This window comes from Camponotus vicinus, unplaced genomic scaffold (assembly GCF_025532165.1).
Source record: "Camponotus vicinus isolate PSW18456_S1 unplaced genomic scaffold, iyCamVici1.0 SCAF_3, whole genome shotgun sequence".
In the NCBI taxonomy this organism is placed as follows: domain Eukaryota; kingdom Metazoa; phylum Arthropoda; class Insecta; order Hymenoptera; family Formicidae; genus Camponotus; species Camponotus vicinus.
This window is the reverse complement of record NW_028141967.1, coordinates 5,826,192-5,848,044: the sequence shown is the minus strand read 5'-3', so window position 1 is coordinate 5,848,044 and position 21,853 is coordinate 5,826,192. Positions and strand designations below refer to the sequence as shown.

General features: G+C 41.7%; 1 protein-coding gene across 1 annotated transcript in view; it reads right to left on the bottom strand.

The window, feature by feature from the left end:
- The window catches only part of LOC145968031 (putative fatty acyl-CoA reductase CG5065), a 42,263-nt gene that overhangs the window by 11,762 nt on the left and 8,648 nt on the right, over positions 1 to 21,853 (bottom strand). Inside the window, exon 3 of the mRNA XM_083093218.1 lies at positions 18,868 to 19,065. Within this exon, the coding sequence (XP_082949344.1) occupies positions 18,868 to 19,065 (198 nt within the window). The remainder of the gene's footprint in view (positions 1 to 18,867; positions 19,066 to 21,853) is intronic.

The window sequence follows — 21,853 nt, the reverse complement described above, 5'->3', positions numbered from 1 at the left end:
GTTCGTCTTATCTCGCGTCAATCACGCGCCACGCGCAAGTCGTTTGTTAGATGTCGCGTGTCGCGTTTCTGGCAACATAACTCTTGTGGTCGCGCAGTCTCCGCGGTCCGTCGCTTCGCGTCGAGTCATGTGCTGTTTGCATTCGCGTTTCTTTGAAAGTAATTTTTGGTATCGATAAATCAATAGTGAGTGAATAAACAGTAAACTCGTTATCGCGTAATCTGTATTGTGTCAATCGAGTGTGAGACTAATAATCGAAAAAATTTCGATGTGTCGCGCATCTCTAGCAATCATAACCGTGCAGCAGATACAACAATACATAGCATGAAGATTCGCTACGCTGCTACAAGGTGAGTGAGCAAGTGAGTAAGCAGGTGAGTGAGTGAGTGAGTGACCGAGAGAGTGTGAGTGAGAGACTGAATGAGAGAGTGTATGAGTGTTGCGTAAAAGAGAGAAAGAGAGCGAGAAAAAAAGTGCGTGCGTATGAATGTCTGTCCCTCCTACCCTCCCTCTCTCTCTCTTTCTCTCTCTCTCTCTCTCTCTCTCTCTCTCTCTCTCTCTCTTACGCACACACTCCGCCATACACACATCGCGTGTAGCAATCAGCTGATTGCAACGTCGGACGGCCGGCGATCCGGCGATCCGGAACAACTTTTCATTATTAAAATAACGTTATTTTAAGGAACACGTATTTCTGACGTAATTCTAAGACATTTTCTTCTTTACCAAAATTTTATTTAAAGCATAATTTTATGTTATAAGATAAAATAGTTAGCGACTCATGCGGTGATAATCACCCGTCGGGCGGTCAGCTGCGCCCGCGCTCGCGGCACGCCGCGCCGCTCCTGCCTGCCTTCTGTACCCGACGCGTGATTTACTAACTATTTTTGCTCATAATTCAAAAACTACGCTTCAAATCAAATTTTGGTAAAGGAAAAATTGTCTTAGAATGGTGTCAGGAATACGTCATTTTATAAACGGATCGTTTTTCAGGATCGCCCTGTATAAGGAGGATTGAAGCGCATCAAATCATAGTACGTGATTTGAACGCCCACCGACACGTGCAAGTGCTCCATAGAAAATTGTTGACGTATTAAAAGTGTGAAAAGAACAGGAAGAAAATGAAAAAACATCGAGGAGACTGAACGCGACCTGGTGGAGCAGTCCCGCCAAATTGCCACCTTGGGCGAGTATTTTGCATGGCTGCAGCGTTGCGAGGAATTTATCAAACAGCTCGAAGAACGCAGTCGTGTCAAGCGTCCGCGGCTCTCGATCGGAAGTAGACAATCTCTGGTAGCTAAAATTGCGATTCGAAGGTGAAAAGACTCGATTGCAGAGACGGTTTATACCCAGTGGTGGTGATTACAGCGGCGACAATAACGCGGAAAGACTCGTTTGGCGAGAGATCGATACCGCGTTCGATAGCCGTATTCTGACCGGTGCTGTGATTAAGGTAAACTATATCGAACCTCGTCAATTTCTCGAGGATGCCAAAGACATCGTGCTCGAGCAAGTGCAAGACGTTATAAAAAGACACAACAGTGTAAAAGTGAACACTATATTCAACGGTGAATTTGTGTCGGGTGATAAGCGTGCAAATAAAAGTATCAATACGAGAAACTGTGAATTCTTTCGCACGTCTGATTTACACGAGTGGTACGAGCGCCGCGTTATTGAGCCCACCCTAGCATTGCTAGAAGAATTTCAGGAACGCGATAGTGGCTGGGCATTGTCGCGAATACAGAATTTGACTGTTAATGTAAATAAATATAATCCTATGCGCGCGGGATGTCACATTAAATTGCCGCGGGAGATTACGACGAAGAGAGCGGTGGTTAACGTGCAATCTAAAGACAATGCGTGTTTCGCGTGGGTAGTGGTCGCCGCTCTATATCCCGCAGAAAGGAATGCGGAACGGGAATCATCGTATCCGCATTACGCGACAGTGCTGAATCTCCGGGACATTGTGTTTTCAGTGACTGTGAATCAAATTAAAAAATTTGAACTTGCAAACAATATCTCGATCAACGTGTACAGCATCAAGAAAGAGAACAGCATTGTCCCGATACGTCTTTCGGAGCAGAAGCGAGATAAGCACGTCAACTTGTTGTACGTGGAAGACGGCAACAACGTCGGACATTTCGCTTGGACCAAGAATCTATCGCGACTTGTCAGTTCACAGTTGAGCAAACACAACGGTCAAAGATATATCTGCGACCGGTAAGTTTAATTTATATAATATAAAATAATTTATATAATTGATATAATTGATATAATATGCATTGTATAAATCTTTAATTAAAAAATTTTCTTTTACAGATGTTTACATTACTTTAGTTCGAACGACAAGCTGCAGTCACATACGGTCGAGAGATGAACGACTGCGCTATCCGATTGTCGAGCGACAATGACAAGTGGCTCGAGTTCAACAATTTTAATCGGAAGGAGCGGCTTCCATTCATCGTATACGCCGACTTGGAATGCGTTTTGGCCAAGATGGAGGAGGAAGAACAGCAAAATTTGTACCAACACCATCGGGTAATTAGTATAGCGTATTATGTGCATTGTTCGTACGACGACTCGTTATTCGTTTATAATTCTCGCCGTAGCGCCGATTGCGTTTTGTGGTTCACCGAAGAACTTAGAAATTTAGCGTTACGTGTAAAGACTATTTTAACGACAAATGTTCCCATGATAGATTTAACGTCCGAAGAGTGGGAAAAATTTAATAACGCGACACATTGTCATATATGTGAAAAATTGTTCGCGGAAGATGATACACGCGTACGCGATCATTGTCATTTGACCGGACGATACAGAGGTCCCGCGCACTCAAATTGCAATCTAAATTACAAAGAATCTTTTTGCATTCCCATAGTCTTTCACAATTTATTCGGTTACGACGCGCATTTCATTATCAAGGATATAGCTACGGCATTCGAAGGGGAAATCGAATTACTTCCAATAACTAAAGAAAAGTATATTTCGTTTACGAAAAATGTTGACCTTAAGAAAGAAAAATCGAGAAATCATGTAAAATTACGCTTCATCGATTTATACAAATTTCTTACGACAAGTCTCGTTAAATTGGCATCTTATCTAGAGAAAGACAAACTCAAAATTTTACATTCACAATTTCAAAATTTATCTGCAGAAAATTTCAGTTTATTAACACGGAAAGGCGTCTTTCCGTACGAATACGTCGACTCTGTGGACAGGTTGCAAGATACGCGTTTACCACCTCGCGAATCGTTTTACAGTTTTTTGACCGGTGAAACTATATCCGAGAGCGATTACGCGCATGCCGAGAACATCTGGCCGCGATTCTCCATTCGAACGCTAGGCGAATATAGCGATTTTTATCTGAAAATCGATGTCTTGTTATTAGCCGATATTTTCGAAAACCTTCCAGAGAAAGATAGGGATGTATGTGGGAGGAGGTCGGACGTGTCTTTACGCCCATTTGATCAACGAGCGACAGAATCCATCCGTGGCAACGGCATTGACGCATATCCTGTGGAGAGAGCATTCACATATTTTTCAGCCTAACGAATAATTGCTAGAAAACAATATTCGCAGACTAGAAAAATATGTGAGGCGCAAGTGGCTGGATCGGGAATCGAACCCGAGTCTTTCGCTTTCCGGGCAACTGCTCTAGACCACTGAGCTATCCAGACCTCACACCTAATGCTGCTTTTTAACACAGTGATATGCGACTCCAGAGCGATGTTGGTATCTTGCTCGATGGATGCAATGCCGATTGCCATGGAGGATCCTTGAAAAGGTCGCTCGCTGACCAAATAAGTGCCGGTGGAGGTATTCGCGTGCATGCTGGCTTCCGACTGGCCTTCCGTATGAAACGGCACCGACGAGCACAACGCCGTAGAGTGACCACATCCCCCAAGATCCCTCTAGTATATATTAAAATCCCCACTGTACCAAATAGCAGTGGCGGATGGACCCTAAGATAGGGCCGGGGCAGGCCTTCGCGATTGCATCGAAAGTTACGGACTCGACCCCGCGTATTATTATACTCTTCCTGGATGCACGTGGGACGCCATGTTGAAGCATACCAAGATTACGTTCGAATTGCTTACCGACATCGACAGACCTGTGTGAAGTTAGCCCCGCACTTTTGGAATTTTATATTTTTATTAATTGTGCTGCATTGTGCTACGTTTGTGCTGATTTGTGCCGCAAACCGCAACTCAATAACTTGAACCATATTCGAGAAAATTAAAAAAAAAGTTACTAGCCCCGCACTTTATCCCAATCGAGTTCAATTTTTTTTAATAAATTGGCATTAGTTTGTGCCGTATTGTGCCGTTAAAGAACTTTGTTATCTTATTCCATTTAGCTAAAAAAAATTCGTAAATTTAAAAACAATAATAATACATATATCATTTTTTATAGCATTAATTGAATTTCTATCAATTGTGTTATATTGTCCTCATAATTAGGAAGGATAAACAGATAAAAAAATATAGGTAATTATAAAGTTTGATTAAATATTTAATAAAAAGGAGTGGAGGGTCAAAAAAAATTTAACATTTTTTATTTTTTTTCTCTTGTGTTAGATTGTGCTAAACGAGTACAACTTTTTCTATTGACAAAATGCCGTCAGATCATTAGTTTTTGTTGTGGATTAGAAACGGATTTTTAGGAATACAAAATTTTATATGCATGCATTTTTCAAACTATAACAGATAATTTGATTCTGCAAGTTGGGCTATGTTGTGCTACCAAAGACAAAGAAATAACAAGCAAAAGATGCATCAACAATCCCAGGGATTGATTAAATATCGATTAAAAGGGGTGGGGGTGAAAAAAATTTAATTAAAAAAATTTTTTTTCTCTTATGCCAGATTGTGCTAGACGAGTACAACAACTTTTCCTAATGACAAAATTTTCTCAGATCGTTAAATTGCGTAGCACATACGAAATTAGAAATCGGACATTAGGAAATTTCGCTATGTCCACGTCGTTGGTTCCGAGTAATGCAAAACGCGGCTTTTAATTATCAAGAAAAGTTGTGCCAGCACACAGTCCCTCACATTAGGTGGAACTTTGATCAAATATTTTTCACTCCCCACTAATTTTGTTAGATTTTTTCAATCTTTTTAATGTTTTTCTATCTTTTTCGAGTTTGGCTAATTCGTCACACTTATCGTTAGCACAAATCAGTACAATTCGCGGAATTCGATTATCTATCGCTGTTTGTAAGCTACACGAGTTTAAAATTTTTCATTCCTAAAATTTCCTAACGTCCGATTTCTAATTTCGTATGTGCTACGCAATTTAACGATCTGAGAAAATTTTGTCATTAGGAAAAGTTGTTGTACTCGTCTAGCACAATCTGGCACAAGAGAAAAAAAATTAAAAATATTAAATTTTTTTTCAGCCCCACCCCCTTTTAATCCATATTTAATCAATCCCTGCGATTGTTGATGCATCTTTTGCTTGTTATTTCTTCTCCTTTAGTAGCATAATATAGCACAACTTGCAGAATCAGATTATCTGTTATAGTTCGAAAAATACATGCATGTAAAATTTTGTATTCCTAAAGATTCGTTTCTAATTTCTGTTCCACAACAAAAACCAATGATCTGACGGCATTTTGTCATTAGGAAAAGTTGTTGTACTCGTCTAAACACAATCTGGCACAAGAGAAAAAAAAATTAAAAATATTAAATTTTTTTTCACCCCCACCCCCTTTTAATCGATATTTAATCAATCCTTGGGATTGTTGATGCATCTTTTGCTTGTTATTTCTTCGCCTTTGGTAGCACAATAAAGCACAACTTGTAGAATCAGATTATCTGTTATAGTTTGAAAAATATATACATGTAAAGTTTTGTATTCCTAAAAATCCGTTTCTAATTTCTGTTCCACAAAAAACTAATGATCTGACGGCATTTTGTCATTAGGAAAAGTTGTTGTACTCGTCTAGCACAATCTGGCACAAGAGAAAAAAATTAAAAATATTAAATTGTTTTCACCCTCACCCCCTTTTAATCGATATTTAATCAATCCCTGGGATTGTTGATACATCTTTTGCTTGTTATTTCTTCGCCTTTGGTAGCACAACATAGCACAACTTGCAGACTTAGATTATCTGTTATAGTTTGAAAAAAATATGCATGTAAAGTTTTGTATTCCTAAAAATCCGTTTCTAATTTCTGTTCCACAACAAAAACTAATGATCTGCCGGCATTTTGTCATTAGGGAAGGTTGTTGTACTCGTCTAACAAAATCTGGCACAAGAGAAAAAAAATAAAAAATGTTAAATTTTTTTTGACCCTCCACTCCTTTTTATTAAATATTTAATCAAACTTTATAATTACCTATATTTTTTTATCTGTTTATTTTTTCTAATTATGAGGACAATATAACACAATTGATAGAAATTCAATTAATGCTATAAAAAATGATTTATGTTGTATTATTGTTTTTAACTTTACGAATTTTTTTTAGCTAAATGGAATAAGATAACAAAGTTTGCTTGACAGCACAATACGGCACAATATAACACAATTGATAGAAATTCAATTAATGCTATAAAAAATGATTTATGTTGTATTATTGTTTTTAACTTTACGAATTTTTTTTAGCTAAATGGAATAAGATAACAAAGTTTGCTTGACAGCACAATACGGCACAAACTTATGCCAATTTATTAAAAAAAATTGAATTCGATTGGGACAAAGTGCGAGGTTAGTAATTTCTTTTTTTATTTTCTCGAATATGGTTCAAGTTATTGAGTTGCGGTTTGCGGCACACATTAGCACAAACGTAGCACAATACAGCACAATCAATAAAAATTCAAAATTCAAAAAGTGCGGGGCTGCCGCAAATTTCGTTTTTTTTTAATTTTCTAAGAAATGGTTTAAATTATTAAGCTACGGTTTGCGGCACAAATCAGCACAAACGTAGCACAATGCAGCACAATTAATAAAAATATAAAATTCAAAAAGTGCGGGGCTATCTTCACACAGGTCATCGACATGTTCATGTTTATCGAACGCGGTATACGCGGTGGTCTGAATCAGTGTTGCAACAGATACGCGCGTGCTAATAACATGTACATGGAGTCGTACGATCCATCGAAACCATCGTCATACTTGATGTATTTTGATGTAAATAATTTGTATGGATGGGCAATGTGTCAGCCTTACGCCGATTTTCAATGGGTCGTCGACCCAGGGTCGATGACGTGTCGAATTTTGACGTAGCATCGATCGCGTTAGATTCGTCTACGGGTTATATCCTCGAAGTCGATCTCGTACCCGCAACATCTTCACGATACGCACACTGACCTATCGTTTTGCCCGACACGCGACAAGCCGCCCGGCAAGCGGCAAGACAAGCTTCTTGCAACGTTATACGATAAGAAGCGTTACGTGATACACTACCGCAACCTGCAACAATGTATGCGACACGGCCTTCGCATTACAAAAATACATCGCGTATTACAATTTACACAATCTCCGTGGCTTCGCAGTTATATCGAATTAAATACACAGTTTAGAACACTCGCGAAAAACGATTTTGAAAAAAATTTATACAAATTAATGAACAATGCGGTATTTGGCAAAACGATGGAAAATGTGCGTAATCGTGTCGATGTAAAATTATTGACAAAGTGGGACGGACGATACGGCGCAGAAGCGATGATCGCCAAACCAAATTTCCATAGTCGAAGCATTTTTTCGGAAAACTTAATCGCCGTAGAATTGCGCAAATTGGAAGTAAAATTTTATAAACCAATCTACACGTCGGTATGTGCATACTCGACATATCGAAAGTGTGTCTGTTTCGAATTTCACCACGAGTATATGTCTCCCCTGTATCGCGACAAATGTAAGATCATGTATACCGACACCGATAGTCTAATATATCACGTCGAGTGCGTCGATGTGTACGAAAACATGAAGCGCGATATCGCTAGATTCGATACGAGCGATTATGCCGCGGACAATGCGTACGGTATACCGCTCGTGAATAAAAAAGTGCCGGGCTTGATGAAGGATGAAAACAATGGCGCGATAATGACTTCGTCGGGCTTAGAGCAAAAATGTACAGGTTACGAGTCGATGGTAAGAAAGACACAAAAAAGGCAAAAGGCGTCAAAAGTAATGTCATAGAGCGTAATATAATGTTCGACGATTACACGCGGTGTTTGCATGATGAAATTGAAATGACGCGACAACAGTCCTGTATAAGATCTAAATTGCACGAAGTGTATACCGTCCGCGAGACGAAAATTGCTCTGAGTCCGTACGATGACAAGCGATATATCGTACCCGAAACCACCGATACGCTACCGTGGGGACATTATAGGATAACTTTATAAAATGTAAAATGTAATGTAATGTAATGTAAAATGTGTGTGTGTGTGTGTGTGTGTGTGTGTGTGTGTGTGTGTGTGTGATACTATTAAAAGAAATATTAATAAAGATTTTTGTATTTTATACTTCATATATTTTTTATGTAATGCATATTTTACACATTCATATTTCATATATTTTTTTTTATGTAATGCATATCTTACACATTTATATTAAGAATAAATACATATATAATACTATTGAAAGAAATATTAATAAAGATTTTATGTTTTATGTATATTTTCATTTTTTCAAATATTATATGTTATACATATTTTTTCTTGAAAATGAAAAATAAACACTGTATGATTAATTAAATCACATTGTCCTTATGTATCCAAGAGTTGTGCGAATTGTCAAATCCCAGCCATTTCACGTAAACCTCGTCACCCCTCCTGCGCAGTACTTTCTCCACGAGATACACGTCCGGATAATTCGAGCGATGCAACTCGTGCTCGTAGAACGCTCCGGCGATAGATTTTTTGCGATAATCCTCAAATAGATAGCTTACGGGATTAGTATGCTGCACTTTTACAATTTTAAACACCTCGGTTGTCCAATTTGGCGTGTAACCTTTCTCGAAAATTGTCTTGTACTTGCTAACGCGTACCGAGTCACCTACTTTGAATTTCGCCGGACCCGCGATATTTACACAGTTGTACACAGTAGCCAAGAGTCTTTCAGTGATCGCGGGGGTAACGTCGACGGGTCGCATACCGATCGTTCGATGCTTACGCGCGTTGTAATTCGATACGAGTCGCGGCAACGCGTTGATCCACTTATAAGATCCGTTCAGCGTAAACATCTTCCACATGTCGTTTTTCAGCGTGCGATTGAATCGCTCAACGATCGATGCCTTCAATACCGAATATGTAGAATAGTGATTGATGTTATGTTTTCGCATGAGCCGTTGCACGTCGGCGTTATAAAATTCCTTCCCTTTATCGGTCTGTATGTTTTTCGGACACCTCTTGCTATCTCGAATTATCTCGGCGATAGCGTCAGCTGTCTCGCTTCCGCCTTTACTCTTGAGTGGTACGGCCCATGCGTGCTTGCTCAACACATCGATGACAGTGAGTATGTAGTGGTAACCTCTGTTGAAACGAGAGTACGAACGCATCTCGACGATGTCAGCTTGCCACAGGTCATCGTATCCCCGCACTATGACGTGTCTTCGGGGAAAATTTTTTCTCGCCGGAGCGTGCAGTTCGTTCACCAACTGCCGTTTCTCTAAACTATGTTGTTTCTTCGCTTCCTCGGTTATTCCCGATCGCCGATCCATCGTTGTTTCGATTCGTCGATCAAATGATATGTGCCCCGAGTATCACCGTACGTTTTATCATTTGTTGCCGTTCGATAGTCGTTCGATAACCGTTCGATAGACGTTCCTGGCTCGTTCGTAGCCGTTTGTTGGCGTTCGATAGACGTTCCCGGCCCGTTCGTAGCCGTTCGTTGATGTTCGATAGTCGTTCGATAGACGTTCCTGGCCCGTTCGTAGCCGTTCGTTGACGTTCGATAGTCGTTCCTTACACGTTTGATAGTCGTTTCTGAGCCGTTCACTGCCGTTCTTGACCCGTTTGTTGCCGTGATTGACCCTGTTGGTAGTCGCTTCTAAGTAGTCCGTAACCTCGTTCACAGTCGTTTCTGACCCGTTCGTAGCCTCGTTGGCAATCGTTTCTGACCCGTTCGTAGCCGTTCCAGAGTTGTATGCCGCCTCGTATGTAGCCGTTTCTGACGTGTTCATAACCTTGTTCGCAACCGTTCCTGAGGTGTTCGTAATCTCGTTCGCAGCTGTTCTTGAATTGTTCGTAGCCTCGTTCGCGGCCGTTTTCTCTTCGATCACTGCCACTCATTGTAGTTTGATAGCCGTTCGATAACCGTTTATAGTCGTTCGATAATTGTTTGTAGCCGTTCGATAACCCTTCGTAGATGTTCGATAAGCCTTTGTAGATGTTCAATAATTGTACAATAGCCGCTCCTAAGCCGTTCACTACAGCTCATTACAGGTTGATAGCCGTTTCTGAATTAGTGTTAATCGCATGCCGAAGCTCGTTTATCGCAGACTGCAAAACTCGCACATCCTTCTCGAACGCAGTCAGCTTCTCGTCTGATTCATTCTGTTGATTCTTCAACGTTTTAACGCATTGTTCCACGTACAGTTTGTTGACTGCATCGGTATCAGCTTCAGGTTGCGCTACACGGCGAATCTTGCGCGACCTCGCGTCATAGTCCGTAGCGACGCGATACAGAGCGTTTTGACGCAAGTAACTCGTCACCAATTTACCCCAATGATCGCCTGTGTCGATCGCATCTCCGTTCGAATAATCCAAATTTGTTGATAGGCATTTTTTTTCGATGCGAGTGACATCGATCGACTGATTAGTTTTGTCGAGACACCGTTTAATTTATAATAAGGCCGACTTCGCGAAGTTCCTCTACGATCGACAGGATCTCGTTGTCGTGAGCGTTGTGGTCAGCTCAGCGCGAAGCGTCGAGCAATCGTAGGCGATCCACTAGCTCGTTGGGGTCGTCCCAGTGCACGTAATCGATCTTATTGTCGGTTAGCGTCATGGCGCGAGACATGAATACTCCCGTTCCGGATTTATTCTTTTTCGATTCGATCGATATCAACGGTGCGATTATTTGTTTATACTTGTATCCCTTGTTGCTATTTAATCGACCTTGCGCATCATATTTGCGTTTATGCGCACTCGTCGCCATTAATATGCTCTTATATTTTTGCATATCGTCCTCAGTGTATATGACGTCATCGGGAATTCTCTTGAAGATTAACTCGTATAATCCTGGGGTGTACCTCACTTTGTCTATGATTATTGAGTCATCTTTATCAATGTCGAATCGTTTGTTACGAGACGCATTTCATTCTCGTTGAAATAGACACCGTACATGTGATCGATCTCGTTTTTTTCGTCGCCACTAAGGAGAGCGCTCATGTACTTTCGTCCCAGTGGTCCCAAGTGCTCTCGTAACACTTCTTGACCTTCCGTTTGTGACATGTTTTGAACAGATGTTTCGAGCGGGTTGCCCGTGGTTTCGAAAACATTTTCGATTGCGAGTGATTCGGGTATCGTGGGTTGTACGATTCTCGTTGTCGCTGAGGTGTAGAGGTTATCGGCGGTTCATCCAGTAAAGTATCCGATAGATTGGATGTACGCGGCGTCGATAAACGATTCGTCTTCAATCGTTTCCTCTTTTTCGGTGTCGCATCCTCCTCCTCTTCCTCCTTGTATCGCTTGATGGGTAACGTTTTAATCTTCGCGTCAGCGTTACTCTCCGGATCGTTTTTCACCGCGATTGAGCTAGAGTTGTCGGCGATCTTTTGTAGTGGCTCGATAATAGGCCCAAAATGGGTCTTGACCGCGACATCGTCGTCGATCTTACCGGTCTTCAAAGCGCGATGTTTCTTGCGGATCGATTCGCTCGTTTTCTCAATCTCTCTCGCAATCTTTTCACGCTCGCGAATATTATCGCTTGCAGCCATGTCGACAGAGTGTCGAGCGTTTCATTCCTCTCGACGGAATGTCGGCAGCGACTAATCGTTTTGCGGTATCGCGAACACGTTAAATCCTTTTCTGTATCGCCCGTTCGTAAGCGAGCTGTCCTTATCTATCACTAGGAATCCATACTTTTGCTGCCAACAAATACGACATAATTCACTGAAATTTTCGTACGACATGTCGGTATTCACGTGATCGTTGTACACGTGTTTCAAGTTGGTACTGTCCTGTTTAAACAAGATCAGCAGGTTCGCGTTATCGCGTATAAGATGTTTTGGTATTCTCGCGTACGGTATTCTGACAGAGATAGAAGCAGTCGACGTTCGAGTGACGACCCATTGAGAAGTACTCTCTTATCGTATCTTGCTTGTCGCACGCCACGTCATCGAAGACGAAAATCGAGTTTGGACGTGCCTCGCTCGGTGGAATGACGTCACTGTTATTGGAGAACGTAAAGTAGCCGATTTCGTCGATCGGCGTCAACAAATTCTCCAGATATCGATATTTCGGCTGTTGCAGCGACTTTGAGTACATGTACACGTTCTTGAAACGTACACCGTGCGGACTTTCCAGTAGACTTATCAGAACGTTGATTTTACCACAATTCGAGGGGCCGCAAACGATCGCGCGTATAGTAGTCGGTAGCATCGTACCGTGTCTGCGCATCTCCGCGTTATCCCCCATTGATCGTAATCTGTCATCGCAATTCGTCACGCGTATCGTCAAAGGTTGTCGTACGAACCACATGTTTTCTCTTTCGAATCAATTTTGCGAATGATCACGAGGGGGGGAGACCTATTTATAGAGGTGTCTCGACTCGAAACCGCTCAGTATCATAAATGTTTCTCCTTCTGTCGGATAAAAGAGACATTCTCTGGCTTACCGCTGAACAACTGCAGTATATCCCAAAGATTGTTTTACTGCAAAATTTTGGTAATTACGTGGAATGATTGTGGGACAAGCTTCCAGAATATATAAAGGCTGATTCGGAGGTTCAACAATATCGTTCGTGCATGCGACATTACAATCAGCCGTGGCAGCGAACACACATCGACGGTCCGCCACCGTTAATAAAAGATTGCGACGAATGTCAGCGAGAATTGTAAGAGGCGGCGGTCTCTTGAATCGTGCGATAAACGCGCTTCCGATCGAATTCCATATTCCCAGCTATCAGTTTTGCGGTCCAGGCACGTGGTTGCAGAAGCGATTAGCCAGAGACGATCGAGGTATCAATCCATTGGACGCGGCGTGTTGTGAACACGATATAGCATACTCTCGGATCAACGATCTCACCGAGAGACACGCGGCGGATAGGATACTCGCCGAGAAAGCGCGAAATCGCATCGGTGCAAGAGATTCGACTCTCGGTGAGAGAGCCGCCGCCACAGCTGTCTGGGCAGCGATGAAAGCCAAGACGAAGCTCAGTATGAGTCTGAAGAGGACGAAGACAAAGAAAATACGGCGAAGAAACGCATACTTCTGGTACCGAAACGCGGCGGCGTGTTGCCGATTCTACCAATGTTGGGTGAGCACGGATTCCTGATCGGTGGAGCGGCGGGTATAGCGAAGGCGGTGAACGACGGAAAAGCCGCGCAACGTCAGTTGCAAGAGATGCTACATCACAATCACGCCATGGAAGGTCGCGGATTATATCTCGCTCCTTACAAATACGGACGAGGAGCCTCAACGAGAAAAAAAAAAAACGTCAAAGAGACGCTAAAAATACCGCAGGGCGCAACTACCAACATACAATTGCTACAACTGGCAAAACGTATGCGCATTCCATATTTTAGAGGTGTTTTCATGCGCAACTCTTTACCGATCGGTGGTATATATCAAAACGAGAGCGGCATCGTAAATTTGGATAACGTCGAAGGACCAGGTACTCATTGGGTAGCGTACACAAAGAGGGGGAATCGTGTTGTATATTTCGACAGTTTCGGCAATCTTCGACCACCGAATGAATTGATGCGATATTTCGGACGAAACGTAACGAAGATACAATACAATTACACACCTGTTCAAACTTACGATCAGAGCATCTGCGGACAATTGTACTTGCAGTTTCTTCGAACGGTCGATGCGTGCGAATTTAAAGACAGATATTGCGCTATTTAACTCAGTATTTGTTAAACAGTTTTGCCGACATGTCTATGACATTCACGTTGACTTGGAAGAGTAGCGTTCTCGCGGCAAACTTCTTTCCCGCCGTAGATTTGGGCGACGATGCATACGAGCTCGGTCTAACGGATTTTGAGACTTATTACACGATACCGAATGTGAATTCCTCGAATAATAAATTTTACTTTGGCAAAGACAACGCGGAAATTACGATTCCCGAGGGATCGTATGAGTTGCGAGATATACATGAATTTTTGAAACATGCAATTTCACGGAAACATCGCGATAAGAAACACATTGACGACGGTGACTATGAAGATGGAGAATATCCGATAGTGCTCCGCGCTAATTACAATACGATGAGGAGCGAGATCAAATGCGCATACAGAATAAACTTTAGCAAGCCCAACAACATTGGATCGCTGCTAGGATTCTCGAATCGTATTCTCGAGCCGCGAAAATGGTACGAATCGAACATGCCGATTATCATTATCAACGTGAATATTATCCGCGTAAAGTGTAACGTGACCGCGGGCGCGTACAACAACGGCAAACTCGTTCATACGATACATGAATTTTCACCGCGGGTACCGGGATATAAGATATCGGAAACGCCGGCGCAGATCATTTACCTGCCGATCATCGCGCGGAGCATTACGGATTTAACGTTACGCGTTGTCGACCAGAACGGACGACTTGCTCGATTTTCGAGGAGAAGAGATCACTGTAAGGTTGCACGTACGACGGCTACGGCGATAACATACGTATGCGACGTATGAGATGCTCGTGTTGAACGGATCGAAAGACGTGAGAGATAACGCAATCTTTACGAGGCCAGCGACAACAACAACGTCGACGTTCGCTAATATCCAATCATCCAAGAAAAAGAAACTCAGCGCATCGAACGTTGCGTTTTTACAATCTTTGGGATTCGCGGTGCGAAACAGCTGAACGATGACCGACATCCTCAACATCGGTGACGAACCAATCTTCGACGATCGTATCGTCAAGATCAAGACTCACACACGTACAACCTGCTCGCCAATACAACGTTCGGATACAGTGACGAGATAAGAATACCCATACAACAACAGGATCTGTATACGTTGCCGTATGAGAGTTTCCTATACATCGATGGAGAACTAACGAAAAACAGACCACCAGCTGACGGAGGAGCTGATGTGGTACTGGGAAATAACTGCGTCGCATTCATGTTCGATGAGATTCGATACGAACTCGATGACGTTGAGATTGATCGCAATAGAAACGTAGGAATAATTACTACGCTCAAAAATTATGTAACGGTATCATCCGATAGAAGCGTGATTATGAGGAACGCCGGCTGGGATGCGTCGACCAATGCGAATGGACACTTCAATTTTTGCGTACCGCTCTACATGTTATTGGGATTTTGCGAGGATTACAAACGCGTGGTGATTAACGCTCGTCACGAATTGATCTTAATACGATCGCGCAATAACAACAATTGTCTGCTTGGAGATTCGACGCTGGAGCCTATGATCAACATATTCAAGATACAATGGCGAATGCCACACGTGCTGTTGAGCGAGATCGAAAAACTGTCAATGCTGCGTGCTCTGGAAAGCGGACGATATCTCAGCATGGGTTTTCGCTCGTGGGATTTGTACGAGTATCCGCTATTGCAGCGTACAACCAAGCATTCGTGGGCCATTAAGACCGCGACTCAGCTGGAGAAACCACGCTACGTTGTCTTCGCTCTGCAAACAGGCCGGAAGAATGTTATGTCTGAGGATACGAGTCGATTCGACGACTGCAAATTGATCAACGTGAAACTCTATCTGGACTCAGAATGTTATCCATACGACGATATGAATTTGGATTTCGATAAAAACAGATGATCCATTCTGTACGACACGTACACGCGCTTCTGCAAGAATTATTACGGATATGAGTATCTCGAGCCGAGTCTCACCGTCTCGATGTTTCTACGTAACGGTCCATTCGTGATTATCGATTGTTCTCGACGAATCGGTCAAGAGCGCAACCGTGGATGTGAGATTAGAATTCGAGTGTAAGGAGAACGTGCCGACGAATACCACTGCGTACTGTCTCATCATACACGATCGCGTGATCCAACACAATCCGTTGACCAACGTTGTACGCAAAATCACCTAAGTGTTCGCGACAATATCGACACAAGAGAGAGGGGAAGAGGAGCAGAATATAAATCAAAGTGTTGCGAGATGGTTTTAGAGTTTCGTCATTTTTCTCGACGAGAGATCTCGTCATGTCCGTACCAACGTTTGTGGATTTGCAAGGATTTACCATCGGCAAACTATTCTTCGTGAAGGAAGCGGCAGTCCTAAGAAAGGAATATGTTCTCTCGCATTATTTTTTCGCAAGTCCCGTACCGTGGAGCGTGCTTACAAAATCTGAGCGATGTCAAGTCTCATGGGTGATTAGAAATCATCATGGATTACAATGGGAAGACGGAAACATTCCGTATGGCTTGGCTCAGCGTGTAATTACAACAGCTGTCGTTGGTACGATATACGAAGAAGAAGAAGAAGAATCGTCTGTCGTGTACGTTAAAGGACTTGAAAAGCGAAAATGGCTGACCGATATACTAGACGATGCGGGAAACGGCTATATTATTGAAACCTTGGATGCAGATTACGAAGATATTGATTTTCTAAATAAATTAGATATTACCAATAGTATGCGATGTGGAAAACATGTTAAGAATTGCACATTACAAAATGTATTCAAAATATTTAACTGGTGGTCGCAACGCCAGAAAGAATTGCAAGAAAAATAAAATATGTAAACATTAATATGTTTTATCTCTTATTCCTTCACCCTAATCCTTTCCTTGCGTTTCTAAGAATTTTTTTGTCCGAGCGCCATCTCCCCCTTCTCCTAAATTTCAGAGCGTTAGAAGCATTGATCCCCCACCACATTATACTTTTGGAAGATGAGCGTCACGTATACTCGGTTAATTCCTGTACGATCAGTGTCGCGTTAACTGCTCGTGGTTCACTTTTCATAACCCAGAGAAATGTACTACGTCGAAAGAAGCAGCAGCAGCAGCAGCGGCGGCATCGGAAGACGCGTGAATAATTACGTGCCGAGTCATGATAAAACTCCATCGTTTGAGAACAAATGTGACGAGTTTCGTTTAACATTTTTTCTATTTTTCTATTTTTTTACAAATTGTATTATTACTATTATTTAATTTTAATTTCTCCCGTAACATTTCGTTGGAGCGTTGTGCGGTTCGTATACTAGGTAGACGATACGCATTGACAGCTACGGAATTCAAATTCCTCGAAATTGGTATCAACGTGGGTCCACCGAGTTACGTGGAGATTGTCGTAGGAGATCATCGGGGAAAGGAACTGATATTATCTCTCGGAACGTGGAAGGGACTCTACGAGCAACGTCGCAATATTCAAAATTTCCTTCGGGACGACTCTAAAGATGACCACAATTTCATAAGCGTTGAACCGCTAACAGTGAGAGTTCGTACGATTAACGACGTCAAACTCATAAGTCTCGAATCTTCAAACGTATGCATGATGATGATCGAATCGACGTTACATCGTATGTTTGATCTCGATCAATGCATAGATGTAACTTTTGCTCGATTGGATAAAATTATCGAAACAGTTGATGTCAAGTTTACGCAATTCTCCAATATCGCGTCCACTGTAATAAATCCGAAAGAAGTATCGAATATAATACGCTCGAGTGACGCTTTCAACAAGCATCAACTCGTCGATTGCGAGCTGGTAGCTTTAGTTTTTAGTCCACATAGTACGTAAGAAAAATATGTATAAAAAGAAGAATAAAGAGTTTTAAGTCTAAATCATGATTATATGAGTAATTTCTTCGCACGTATTCCCACCCGCCCAACCCTCTTCAAAGGAATACCGCTGTTTATATTGTTTATAAATTCGCACGACGCGTAATTCAATGCGAGAGATAAGAATACGTTGAACGGAAAAAAATCTAGAATTACTTATATTGGGAGTGAGGGGGTGTACCGCGAGAGCACAAAGCAGCCGAACATCGGCGCTGATATGCGTTGCATTCCTTCCGAGAAAAAAATATGGAAGATGATTCTGGGGGGCGCCATTTGTTTATATTGTTTATAAATTCGCGCGACGCGTAATTCAATGCGAGAGATAAGAATACATCGAACGGAAAAAATCTAGAATTACTTATATTGGGGGTGAGGGGAGTGGGGGTGTGGGGGGGGGTACCGCGAGAGCTATTTTGTAAGGATACGTCGAACGGAAAAAAAATCTAGAATTACTTATATTGGGGGTGAGGGGGTGAGGGGGGGGGGGTGTACCGCGAGAGCTATTTTGTTTGCGAAAACATGTCCCGACGCGGTAGTCAGCCCCAAAATCTAATCCTCTTCAAAGGAATACCGCTGTTTATATTGTTTATAAACTGGGTATGTAATATAATATTGCTTATACTTGCGATAAAACATCCAACACGCGCCGAAACAAGCGTCCCCCGCCCCGCAGCCCCCCGCGTCGCCGAAATCCCCTCCGTCCCGCGTGACGTCATTCCCCCGCGCCTCCGAAATCCCCCTCACCCCCTCTGAGAGGACCTGAGTTAGAACTCTCCTAGTATACCTACTATTATATAAAAATCTGTCGTGAGAGCAAACAACGTTTAAAAATAATTAGACTGTAATCAAACACTTCATATACAATGCAAATATTAATTAATAACGTTATAGAAAGTAAATAAATTCAGTTGTTCAAATTGACTAAATTGATAATTGACTTAAATTGATTAGATTTAAATTTCTTTATGGAAGCTAATCATCTGTTGTTACGTACCATGTTCATTTCGACGGCATCTTTCAATTTCGCATTCATTTGCAGATGCGCGGCGCAATGAAATACTATGTTTACCTCATTTATTAGTTGCTCACGTTCTTTGTCAGTAAGGCCCAAGTTGCCCGAACATATGTCACCATTAAATGGTATCACTTTCTTCAAAACTTGAGGCTTCTCAATTCGTATTCTTTGAAACAACTGTATAAAAATATTAGTTCTATTTGATAATCTCCTGCATATACAGGGTGATTCTAAATAACTTTATGCTTTTGCAAAAACATAATCTTGACCGAATTCTAAGACGATTTTTCCTTTGGCAAAATTTCGTTTGAAGCTTAGTTTTTGAATTACACAGGCCCACAAAAAAAAAGTGTCTGACCTCGGCATACAAAGCATGTTTTCTTACGTATTTTTTTGCGCTGAATCCAAATCTGAAGTCAAAATGGAGGGTTCTCCGGGCCGATTTTGAGTAAATAGCTGTTTAAAGTAAAAAAATTCTGAAAATTAGTTTTAAACACCTAATCTATCATTTTTAAATAAACAATGTACCAAGACCATTTGAGTCTTATTACCCAGAAGACAAAAGGCCCACAGAGCGAGCATTTTGATCCAATAACTCAAAAAACCATAAACCCCAGCCAGGTCAGAGGCCTCAGTTCAAATCTAAACAGGCTATATAACACAATCATCATCAGATCTTACATAGAATGAGAGCCTCAGTTTAAATTTGAGCTGACTATAATTACATAACTCCTAAGCCCCAGGCACACCGGAAGCCTGAGCTAAGTGTCAAGCACGGATCCAGGGGGAAAGGGGGGCAATGAGGGTGATCGCCCCCCCCCAAGGCTCCTGGATGTATCATGAAAATGAAACTTTTTGTGTTAGTTGAGACCTTTTTTTTTAGCTTGAAGACCCTTTTCATACCAATAACATATGATACGCCCCCTCCCACCCAAGGCAGGTGTCTGGATCCATCCTTGCTAAGTGTGCTATAATCACATAACCTCCAAACCTCTGACAGGTGGAAAGTCTATGCTCTTAAAAATATTGTATTCAATTTTTTGCTCTTTTACGTACTTTTTTGTCCTCAAAAGATCTACGTAAGGGATTTCTTTTACGTTTGTCCTTATTGTGAGTCGTGTCTCTTTTTAATGTCCAGCAGAAGTCCGCCATCATGTTGATATCCCATCGTCCTTGATAACGTCTCTCCATCTCTTTAATATATATTAAAGATTAATATATATTAAAGAGATGGAGAGACGTTATCAAGGACGATGGGATATCAACATGATGGCGGACTTCTGCTGGACATTAAAAAGAGACACGACTCAAAATAAGGACAAACGTAAAAGAAATCCCTTACGTAGATCTTTTGAGGACAAAAAAGTACGTAAAAGAGCAAAAAATTGAATACAATATTTTTAAGAGCATAGACTTTCCACCTGTCAGAGGTTTGGAGGTTATGTGCTTATAGCACACTTAGCAAGGATGGATCCAGACACCTGCCTTGGGTGGGAGGGGGCGTATCATATGTTATTGGTATGAAAAGGGTCTTCAAGCTAAAAAAAAAGGTCTCAACTAACACAAAAAGTTTCATTTTCATGATACATCCAGGAGCCTTGGGGGGGGGCGATCACCCTCATTGCCCCCCTTTCCCCCTGGATCCGTGCTTGACACTTAGCTCAGGCTTCCGGTGTGCCTGGGGCTTAGGAGTTATGTAATTATAGTCAGCTCAAATTTAAACTGAGGCTCTCATTCTATGTAAGATCTGATGATGATTGTGTTATATAGCCTGTTTAGATTTGAACTGAGGCCTCTGACCTGGCTGGGGTTTATGGTTTTTTGAGTTATTGGGTCAAAATGCTCGCTCTGTGGGCCTTTTGTCTTCTGGGTAATAAGACTCAAATGGTCTTGGTACATTGTTTATTTAAAAATGATAGATTAGGTGTTTAAAACTAATTTTCAGAATTTTTTTACTTTAAACAGCTATTTACTCAAAATCGGCCCGGAGAACCCCCCATTTTGACTTCAGATTTAGATTCAGCGCAAAAAAATACGTAAGAAAACATGCTTTGCATGCCGAGGTCAGACACTTTTTTTTTTTGTGGGCCTGTGTTATTAAAGGAAGTAGTTAACGTATGACGGGTCGAATACAAGAGGCAAGCAAGGGTGGCGCGATTCACCGTCAGACGCTGATGCTTACGCGGGGCGCCTGCTGCGATCAGCTGGTCGCTATACACATACAGACACATGCGAACACATACATTCTCTCTCTGTCTGTCTGTCTGTCTGTCTCTTTCTCTCTCTCTCTCATTCGCTCACTCGCCTGTATTTTTTTTTTTTTTTTTTACGAGAGAGGGGAAAATGCATTTTATGCATACCCATCGGTCGATCCAGTGAGTTATGTGGGACTCGAGTACCAAGTCGAATTACCAACTCGGTACTCCCTACCCACTAAAAACCCCTCTCTTTTCACGAATTTCCTTTGACACACTGTCCCTCTGACTTCCCGAGATCTGTTTTCACATAACGTCAAAAAATAGTTATTATTACCTTGTTCGATGACTTTTGATGTATTGCTGTAATTGCTTGAAGGAGAAATGAATTTTCCGATAGATCGTACGTTCTCAAATTTAACGTAGATATCACGTTGCAAAAGACAAGAAATCCACACTAAATTATTAACTGAAAGTTTTTCTTCTTTCATGAACTGTATTCTTTTATAAACTTTAACGTAATCACATTTATTTACTCACTCGATGAGACGAGAAATTTACTAATGACTCTATCACTAATCACTATTAATCACTGTCGAATAATAACTGTTGGCGATTAAAAATCACTCGATGAAAGAAACACGCGCGGACACGTTACTACACGACGCGACGACGCGACAATGCGACGATAATTACTCGGCGACTGCAAGCAGTTTTTTGTCATGGTAGGTTGCGGTAGGTTAAGGTACTACTGGCGCTATCGAACGCGA